Source organism: Corvus brachyrhynchos, unplaced genomic scaffold (genome assembly GCF_000691975.1).
Source record: "Corvus brachyrhynchos isolate BGI_N302 unplaced genomic scaffold, ASM69197v1 scaffold93, whole genome shotgun sequence".
Lineage (NCBI taxonomy): Eukaryota > Metazoa > Chordata > Aves > Passeriformes > Corvidae > Corvus > Corvus brachyrhynchos.
In genome coordinates this window covers 1-11,340 of record NW_008237273.1, presented here as the reverse complement: position 1 = coordinate 11,340, position 11,340 = coordinate 1, and the positions used below count along the sequence as shown (strand labels likewise).

General features: G+C 36.2%; 1 protein-coding gene across 1 annotated transcript in view; it reads right to left on the bottom strand.

Annotated features, from left to right (window-relative positions):
* Positions 1-1,127, bottom strand: part of CNTLN (centlein) — a gene marked incomplete at its 5' end in the record, with an annotated part of 154,931 nt that extends 153,804 nt beyond the window's left edge. Inside the window, 2 exon segments of the mRNA XM_017730583.1 lie at positions 255-409; positions 994-1,127. Of these exon segments, the coding sequence (XP_017586072.1) occupies positions 255-409; positions 994-1,127 (289 nt within the window).
* Positions 1,128-11,340: the final 10,213 nt, after the last annotated feature.

Here is an 11,340-nt window from a genome sequence, read left to right as displayed (position 1 = left end):
CAAACTCTTTTATAGACTTTTTTCTTCATAGTCTAATTGGACAAAGGACCAGCCACCCCTTGGGGGTGATTGGCCAAAATCCTAAAACATCCATTATCAAAATATTTTCTACTATCCCATAAACAAGACTTTTCAAGGTTGCAGGTGGCTTGGTTGTTTACATTCCCTGCTACCTCTTCTGTGAGAGAGAAAAGTCTCTCACGGACTTAGAAAAATAACAAGAAGATCCTCACTAACAGCATTTTTGTACCTACATTTCCCTTTTCCATTGTGCCTCCTGTTTCCTCAGCTTCTCCAGGTCACTTAGCAGGTCAGCACAGCATATATTTAATTCCTTACTTTCCTCCTCCAGGTTTTTTATAACCAGTCTGTTTTGCTCTTCCTTCTTTCGTGCACACTCCTCAGTGTCCTGTAGAACAGTACCACAAGGGCCGATAAACAAAAAAGTGAGAACTAATCAGCAAATATAAACTGTGCAGTTTTACCCTCACAGCAGCTTCTTCTATATTTGATGGCCAAGGTCACCTGTGTACTTTTATTGGCCTCTTTCATGCAGGTGGAAGGGTCATATTTTTTAGCTGGATGACAGCTTTGATGAGTACACATTTGCAAAGAGCCCATTAATTGATCAAGCTGCCTTTGATGCTGTCCCCAGCTATTTTTGAGACCCACACAGACATATCCTCCCAGACCTCAGCTTTATCAATTAATAATGCCAGTCCCATCAGAATCTAATTACAAGAAGCCACATCTTCACACTTCTACTTTCTTTGCTCCATTTCCATCATTAACTATTTATCTGAAAGTTACAAGCTTGGATTCTTGGCTTTAAAGCATCTTTCTCAGTTGGCATGTGAGAAAACAGTAAGGTATAGCAAGGCCTAAGGCAATTTTTTCTCCAAGCTTGTCACTTTCTGTGCCACAAAGGCTGACACTGCTTAAAGAAGTACTTCAAAGCTACAGTCTTACAAAACTATGTACAAGTCAATATACCTTAAGTTCTTGGCTTTTATCTTTAAATTTCCGGTTCAAGTTACCGAATTCATTCTTCAAACGGGTATTTTCCTCATCCACAGCACTTTTTCTCTGCATTAAGCTGTTTATCTCCTGCTGCTGTCCTGTGAGTCTCTATTTAAAAAAAAAAAATTTGTTCATAGACAAAAAGCAAATGCAGAAGAGCATGCATGTCCTGTGTTTTAGGCCTATGAAATGTAACTATCTGACATATGCAGTTTTTACAGCATTATTTTAATTCATTAGTACTTTAATCATACTCAAAGCTGAATGACTGTAAGACACAGTAATGCAAATGAGGAACCAAATATTCTGCTGCTACTGAACAAAGAAGCCTATAAATGCAGAACTGAATGGAAATTACTCAATGAAGCTTATACAAAACCAGTCATTTACAGAAGTTATATCTGTGTTTATGGATTAAGAATATATTAGAATACCATTTAACTTGCACTGCTAGCACATCAAAAATTAAACCAAAGAGCTGAATTCAAAATTCTCCACAACTTCCATATTTTGTGACAGTAAACAGAAATGACTATTAAGTGAGGCTACCAAAACGATTATGATACAAAATAGTTTTAAAGAGAATTAAGTCTGGCTGAATTTAGAGCTCAAGGAAAATAATACAACATTGCTCAACACATATTATGGGTCAGTTCACCCACAAACAGAAAAATCCCACCGCCATAAAACAAGAACTTCAAGTTTCTGTGATAATTTCATTTGATTCTCATGATACTTGCAATGCCATTAGAACTGTGTTTTTCTGAAGGAGTCTGCTTTAATTCCACAGTCTATTTTGTCTCATCTCTTTCTAAATCAAAAGGGCATTAATCTGTAATATTTTCCTAGCAGTGACACCATAACTGTGGTACAAAATTGATGAAACTTTCACGTCAGTACTGAAGTCTATCTGCTTCACTTTTAATACACAAGCTAAAATGAAATGTGTACAGAAATATGAAAAATTAACAACAAAACAATAATCCTCTAGATTATTCTACAATACATCTGATAATACATGTAAGAGTTTTCACTGTCTAAAGCTTACATCTGGTTCATAAGTATGTCAGACATAAAAAAGAAGGAAAATGTGCTGAGTAAAAAACACGCAAAACAGTACATTTGAAGTCGCATTTTCACCATTCAAAAGACAAAACATTTGCTCTTTGGATATATTATTACACTTGCAGAAATAATCTACTGCTGGCAGAGATGATTTAGTTGAATCTTTAAAAAGGTATGTATCCACATTACTACGGAAAGCATCAGTAATTTTGTTTGTTACCCTCCCACTCCCTGGTCCTCATGGAATTAGAGTAAGCGGCTCCTTTGAGTCTTCCTTCTAGCTCATTACTACTTAACATTTATCCAAAGTCTGTACTTGGAGACATCCTTAAAACATCATTAAAAATCTCACCTGTCTGAAAGAGACTATTGGCTCTGACCTAAAAATTCACAAACACACATTTTCATAAAAGCTCCAGCTCTTTAAGGCATCTAATTCCTGAGAACACAGGTACATCATATTAGTACCTAGTTTCATTATACACTGTGCAGAAACTGGTAAGCATATGTGTATTTGTGAAGCAAAATCAGATATATTTGGGTTCTGTTTTGAATGGGATGTTTTCCAGCAATTTAGAGAATGAACGGAGACACGATGGTACAAAAGTGCAACTAGATATTTCAAATGTTTGTTCTGTATTGCTCAGGATTAATTTTCAACTGAAATAAACTACTTACTGTGAATACCTTGCAGAATAGTCAGACGGGTTATCCTGAATCAGACTTGCACACTAATTACTTATCTCCACAACTGACTGACTTAGCACTTTGAATCAATCAAAAGGCAAATATACCACATCGATCACTAAGCAGCAAACTCACCTGAGTAGTCTACAAAGTCATCTACTGCAGCAGTAGTGAAACATTACCTAGGTGAGTTACACTTGCATGGAAAAAAAAATGTTATGTTTCAAAGCATTTTTTTGGGGCATCACTTTGCATGCTCTTATCTTTTCCTCTAAATGAATTGAACTTTTACTCACATATCTGCTTATTTCATGCACTTATAAAGAGGAGAAAAAACCAGAAGTATTACACAGGAGCCATAACTGGGTAGAAATAAGGGTCATAAAAAGGAATTTCTGAGATACAGACAATTAAGTAAACTATCATCTGCCTTTTCCTGTGCAGCTGTTTTTGTACTTTGCTTCCTCAACCTATACATTACTTCATATAATAGGAGAGTAAAGATTGATTTCTTACAGCAGAGAACACAAGCAGTGTTCCTAAAAGACTACCCTATTCTGGTAGGCAAGGGAAACAGCAGAGAAAAAAAGATACCAAATCAACACATGGGGCAACTTCTGACATGAGGTTATTTTGACAGATTTCACCAGGTAAAACACCCATCAGGAATTAATCTATTCCCATAGTATCTACTGATTTTTGTCTAGATACTATATAGACAGTCTGACACTACACAAGAACAATCTCAACTTGCACTTTGAGTTGACTCAGTCATCCTTGTTTGAATACAATAGGGCAAAAGCAGTGTTTGACAGCTTGGAGGTCAAGAACCATAAAAAACCCTAATGTAACTAAGACATTTAAAGTACACTTTGACAAACTTCCAAGAAAGAAACCTATTCTAAAATGAATTTGTTCTAATCAAAACCAAAAGAATCTGATTTTACCCTTCTGTTTAGGTGGGAAGAATCAAAGAGTATCCCCTGTATACTGCTGAAGCCCAGAGTGCTCCAGGCAACAGTACACAGAAAGAAACACTGTGACCTGGTGGAACAGACCTTTTGACGCTCAGAGGACTGTCATTCCAGAATTCATTTTCATCCTTTCCCATGGCATCTCTTTACCTACAGTACAATACAATTTTTTTGTTTCCATAATACAGCTACACTGTTTACTACCAAATACTATTTCTTTTTTAAATACCTTCATATTAATCTGAAGAGGAAGCAAAATCACATACTAAGTCGAACTGAGAAAATCTGCTATGAAAACAACAGATCAAAACCAAAAGGACACAATAGCCTTTTTTTGTCCTAAATCTGAACACATAAGTCTTTTCACAGCAGTAGGATGTCAAAATTATCTGTCCATACTTCATGTGAATAGCCAAAAAAAAAAAAAAAAAAGGTTTTAAATTAAAACCTCATTTTTACCCATTTGTGAATTTTCACTGTGGAGACAGTGAAAGGGGTGACAAAATCAAACCTTTAATTCCAGGAGTCTGATTCAAAAAAAAAAGTGAGTTAGGACACAATTACCAGAAGTTACATACTGTTTGATATTGCAGATATCATCACTGAAATTCCAGTCTTTAGCGAAATATTTTTTAATCTACTACATAAAAAGCGTGTAGAAAGAACTATGAAACAACAGCTGTACATGTTATTAGTACATTAAGTGCTTTCCAAATTTTCTTATTTTGGCGGTTGAGGCAAAAATGTTGGGAAACCAGCTCCTAACTCTGCATTTTGAAATCAGATCAGACTCCACTACTAAATCAGTATTGCATAGCTACCTCTATACAGGTTCATAAAATGTAAGTAAGAGTGGATTTTATTTCATCTGAAGCAGTTAACCAAAACTGGAGTAAAAACTATCTAGCAGAAATGCAAAACTGACATATCCTTCAATGTTGCTGCTAATACAGAAATGCACCAACACACTGGGTGTTGAAGCACTTCATGAAAAAATTCTGTGCACCACAATATTAATGGAGTCCATCTATGAATGCAACAAAAGGGCATGCATTTGATTTTTACTACCAAAAGGATCAGGGTAACAAATATTAAATTCTGTACTTTCTTCATTGCATTCTTTATCAGAAGCTTTTAGTGTGCAGTAGTCCACTTCTAATACAGCAGAGGGAAAAATATTAATAAAATTAAAATCCTGACATCTTATGCAGAAAAAAAATTAATTTAGTAATGAAATTATTTTATTAAATTTAAATGTGGAAATACCATTTCTTTTAAAGTTCTCCTCAGAATTTCTACTTCAACATTTTACGACATATTTTCTCCCTTTCATCATCTCTTTTTCCTCGCCAAGTAGTTGAGGTTGACTTACCACACTTTTAACCCCTCCTCTCCTTCCTGTTTTCAATTTCTAGCAGGAATTTATCAGTAAGTATACACCATTAGAAATGTGCCAGTGACATTTTGTATCTTCCCTTGATTAAGCTTTCTTAAATTTCTCTCTATATTTTTTCAACTTTATTAATCCTCATGGTTCTTGAGCACTCATATGCACATTTAACAAAAAGCATTGCTAGTCATATTCTCATACAGTCCTCCAAAACAAAGGGAAAAAAACAAAACAAAACAAAAAACTAATAAAAGAAGTTCCCTTTCTTTCATCTCATGACTATTCATTAGATTCTTAAATTATTTTCAGATGTAGGACAAACAGAAGTTCAATGCAAATAGTTCATGAAAAGGTAACCATGTGCTGTGAGAGTCATCAGCTGCATTCTACAGTCTGTACAGTGTCCTTTCAGAGTCTGAATGACAGTAGCTAGTTATGATATAAAATATCAGTTATTTTTAAATCCATACTGCTCTAGAAGTAAAATGCCAACAGTGCTACCTGATTCTACCATAGGTTCCAGAGCATACCTGTATTCACAGCTAAGTATTCAACTTGAAACTTGTCTCCTAACAAGGATGAAAAAACAATGAAAAATAGCAGCTGACATATAATGGATTAAAATGTAACACATATAACAGTATTTTGAATGCATGTCCCATTTTTAATTCTTACTTTTCATTCCTAATCTTCTGCCAGAACAATCTTAAACAAATTAAAAAAGCAACCACAAATATAGAGTAATTTAAGTGGGGGAGTTCACTTGATTTTCGTAACACCAAAGTTTGTTCTTCCTCATCCAATCCCATGTTCTCCAGGATTCCCTGAGATAAAGCAATTTTAAAAATGGTTTCTGAGAAAAATTATTAACCTGCAAGCAGGTATATATAAATCTGTTCCCAAAATGAATGAGAATTTTTGAAAGCCTATTTCTATCAATTTAAGACATGAAATACAACATGGTAACTTAGAGATGTATACAAGGAAAAACATTCTTAAAACATTGTCCATTCAAATGTGCTTTCTTACCATATACGTGCTGTTGGAAAAGGACAGGTCTGTTTTGCAGGCAGTAGAAAAGAAAATCAAGATTCTTTAAAGTTTTTTTAAGAGGATCAACTAAAATGGTTCTACAGAGAAGCAGACCAGAAATATGAGCAGCTGACTTCATCCTGCTCATCCTGCAGGTCGTGAATATGTATTTACTTCTCTACTATTAGTCAGCCTTGCTCCTGAATTCTCACCTGACCCATAGATTAAGGATGGGTCAAACAGCATAATCTATTATAAACACCATGTTCCCTATCGCCCTCTTTGGACTTGTCTGGCGTGATTAATTTGCTATTTTCAGCAAAGTTTGCTATCTTAATCGAAACACCTGATAGAATTTTTCATTACCTGAACATGTGGTGGAAATAAACTGTGGCTTTATGCAACTCTAGCACCACACTTTCACCAGCAGCAATGGAACCATCTCTCACCAGCAACCTACTGAGTAAGTCACAGCCTGGAAAGAACTTTTTTATGATGTGCACCACCTCCTTTCCCCTCATGCTGCTCCTTACAACTCCACTGCAGCACATTCCTTCTTGTTCACTAAAACAAAGCTTTACTGATATTTTCCACAATATCATACAATCCTTTGTATCCCTTTCTCTCAGTTCCTTCTGCTGCAAGCAAGCACTGCCAGCAACTGCATTTTTGCATTGACAAGGAAGCCAAATACTGCTTCTGGCACATGTAGTTTTCCACAACAGGCTTTCCATCTCTGAAACAAGGAACACAGAAGCTCCTTGCCCTGCAAAGGCAAAAAATTTAGGGACAGTTTTTCGCAAAAACACACCTCTAATTTGGAAATGAGACAGCATTTCGTCAAAATAGAAAACCTGCAGCTCCATAATAAATTCAGCATCAATACCAAGCAGTGTAGTGTGTATTGCAGCAATGCATCTGCTACACTTAGGAATTTACTGTCCATTTTACTCTACTGAGCTCTCAGGAAAACTGCAGCAAATACCGACAACATAATCTGACAGTCTTGCCACAGCTAGTGATTCTCTACACCAGGACAGACCAGATTTTCTATACAACCCATAACACAGTGCTGTACAGCAACACTCCCTAATAAATTTATTCTCTGTTCTTTCCTCTCAGCAGCTCTACTTTGAAACAGCAGCAGCACAGCCTTCTAGGTCAGAAAACAAAAAATCCAAAGGATCTTTCTATCCTCTATTCTCTCTACTAATTTCCAATCAAATCCAATACCCTGCTAAATGAGCTTTTCTCTTATTTTCATTGAAGAGCACAATCTTAACGGAACTAGGTTTAGATTATTTTTTCTACGCTTTCCTTTCCAGCAAGGCTTAAACAAGGTGCTCAGAGTGAGTTAGCCTCTGCCTCTGGAAGAGAGCAGGACGATCTGAGATCTGCAGGAATCAATACCTACTAGCATCTATGCCTGACACAGCAGTATTTCATTACACTCATATACATCAATGCTGCCAGATCAGGTGTAGTAAATAAAGAACAGCTGTTGCTGTGATCAACTCTTCTGACAAGCTCCTTCTGAAGTGTTGTCAGCAGATTCATAAGGCCACAATCTAATCTCACAGGGCTCTACCTGCTTCTTTCTGGTACTTGATCCTTAAAGCATAACCATTTTCTTGAATTTCAGGAAATCTGCCTGTATTCAAGAAGCCATGATATATGAAAAGCCTCCTCATCAAACGTCCTTAAACAGGGAATAAAATCCAACCCCTTAAAAGCCTACTGACCTTAGAACTGAAAGAAAAAAACAAAACAAAACAAAAAAAGCATCACTACAATGACCAACTAATATACTAAAAACAGTGAAGAAGTTAATATCTTACACAGTAAAAGTAGATTCCAATGGCTACAGAAACCATTTTCAGCTCAAATAAAAAGCTACTCTGTTGTAACTCTCACTGGCTACATGATAACTGTTCTTACCAGGCTGCAAAGAAATTTCCCGACTAGACACTAACACAGGAGGATGAATGAGATCATAAAGACCACATCTCTCTCTTCTTTCTAGGCTTGACTACTGAGTTCTGCTCAATATTCAAGAAATCATGCATTTCAAACTAGTGTACTTGGCAGAGGACAAGAGATACCACATTCCTTTACTTACTGTACATTTTTCTGTCTAATCCAAGTGCAGGTACCATTTCAGGCTGTCTCTGTAGAAACACCACTAAGAATATGAAGGCTGAGTAAGCCTAAGACCCAGAAGCTTTAGCCAACTTCAAGAACGGCCGCTCATGTGAGTTATTAAAGAGGTAAAGCATAGATTTACAACACAGCTGTATAAGTACCCAATATAGCTTCTTTTCTGCAGAGTTAAGTAGGAAGAAGTTAAGTTTAAAAACTATTTACTCAAAATGAAGTAAGCTACCTCACAGAAACATATTTTCAACTGGTAGAAAAAGCATTCCTACTGGGAATTCTTACAAAAATACTAATGAGCTGTAAAGGTACACTGTAACTTAGAGCTTATTAATTGCTGCAGTCAAAAAAGCCCACAGGTATTAGCCATAGTCATCATACTACCTACCTCAGGTAGCGTTCTATCAGTAAACCAAAATCAGCAATTTTCAACTGTTTGTGTATTTTTCTTCCCATCTTTCTCACTGAGATCAGCTCCTTAACAAGGTTTCCTTCCTTAATTTTATGAGAAAACTAACTAGAAGATGTCAAGCAGAAAGGTAAAAAGACATATGATAATTCACTGATGCAGTTCAAAGGTGCTACATAGAACACGTTTCACCACTGAAGGCTGATCCCTTTTCCAACGTACACACTTGAGTCACTGTTTTTTAAAGAAAAAAAATTTGTGTTAGTGTCCCCTTCAACACACTTTGTCTGCAGGATCCATAAATCTTATTTACCAAACTTTTTTTGCGAAACGTTTATAAAATTCACATCTCAACACTGCTGACACATTCACCTGAACTTCTTATTACCAAAATTATCGTCATGTCCCTCATTACACAAGAATAATCAAGCTTACATGCTACTGAAAATAAAGTATTTAGATGGTAATAATGTCTGCATACATTTGTCTTAATTTAATAAAAGTATTTTATTACAAAGAAAAATATAATCAGGTGAAGGTACAAAAGTCAAGAAAAATTTATCAGTGTTAATTAATGCCTGAAGGTAGAATTATGCTTCTTCCAATTGGACCCATTAAAGCAGCTTTAATACAGATTTGCACAGCAAGCTGAAGATTTTCAAGAGCAGATAATGAGGCAAGCTAGTACTATTTTAACCCCTCTAGAGTATAATCAGTTGATAAGGTTTTGAAACGTTACAAGGTCTAGGACAAAAAGATTAGCTTTAGTTCCTCCAGATCAAAATTGAAACCTAATTAATTAACAATGTTATAAGAAAAGGTTTACTGCTATTTTTACATGCCTTTAATGTCATCTTCTAAAGAAAACAGGTTAAGATATTTTAATTTATCTATTGCGTAAATGGCAGAAGAATATTCCCTGCTCCAACATTATCTGCTAAACTAATTGTTTGAATTTGAAAATTTCAAACATTCCTCCAAAAACCTCACCTTACTTTTTAAGGAAAAAACAGCATCAGTGATCTACTTGAGATACACACAATTATTATAAATCAAATACAACAGGTTAAAAATAAAAAAGAGAATTAAAAGATTTCTGCAGTAAGTTATCTATCAGTCTTCAGAAGAAGAAGAATTAAAATTCTAAGAGAGTGTCCTAGCCACTTAAACATAGCAGTTAGAAATTGTTTTCCTTGAAACAAACAGAGAAGTGATGCATGTATGTCAGGGATACATAACTGCTGAAAAAAAGTTTTGAGACACTGCATAAAACAAAAATAACAGTAAAAAATAACCTAGACACTAATCTCAAAGGAGTAAGATTTTTACCACACAGCATTTAGAAGAAACATATCTATATGCAAGATGAGGCCCAGCTGTGACTATCAGGACCAATAGTTACCAATAAACCAATAAAAAAAAAAGAAAAAAAAAAAAAAAGGGGAAAAGTAAAAGTACAATGGAAAACTCAAATACAATACATTCTGTACTGAATTTATGTGGAATAATAGACAAGAATAATCTTAATCTTAAGTGCTTTAACAAATTTATTTGAAACTTTGAATGGTACATCTTTAAATGTTGCACACTAATTCATACTTTAATGCATTGAAACAATATGAAGTTCATGACCAAAAAGAAGTCTTATTCATAAAACTGAAGATTACAACACTGTAATTTAGGAAAGGTGAAAACCTGAAGTGTGGGGTATTCCCAGCCCCTGCCCTGGAGGGATCTCTGCTGAGACAAGAGATTTCGCAATTGCCCAGCAGAACTCCCTGGAAAGGCAACCACTTCTTTGGTCACGGCGAGAAAAGACAGACCCACAATCCTTTAGGAGACTCTATGCAGATCCTTTGTAACCCATTGGCCTTCACCCACCCCTGTATCCCTATAAAAGCAAGCCCTCTGCCCCTGTGCAGAGAGAGAGTTCTCGTCCCTGGCTTTCCCCTTAGCCGGAGGGGACCCACAATAAAGCTCCCTTCGTGCGGAACCAGCCACACGAACCTCTCGACTCTCTCTCTGGTCTGGCTTTGGCTGGAGGCCGGCCCCCGCCCTGCAGAGCTGAGCTGGAATCACGAGCTGATAATCACTAAAGAGCTGACAGCCTCTGCAAGGGCCCTCCTGCCAGCAGCTGAGGGAAGACAACCGGGCCTCGGGAAGGTGATTCCTTTTGGGACCATCTTCCCAGACTGGTCACCTCTTCCTGGGTCAGAGCCACACACCCCATCACCAGCTGTCATGCTCAAGTTCTATTAAGTAAACAGAAGTTCAATGCATATACTCCATTCCAAAGATCCTGGACAGCAGAAGTTTTGAATAATGATGATTTCCACTTTTATTTTAACCCTAAAGCCGCAATGAGTATCAATTCTCACGAGTATCTGAGCACTCTTCTTCCCTGTTAGTTATACAAATGTGATTAAAGACCATATTATTTCTCAATCATAAGTCTCCAAATTTATTATTTTACTTGATTTTCAGTAGTATCTATTAAAATAGAAACCACTCTGATACTAATCTCATTACAAATTAATTTCATTTAGCTTTCAGTAAGAACTAACTAGATGGATCTATCTCACTGTAGTGGTTTGGTCCAAAATACTCAT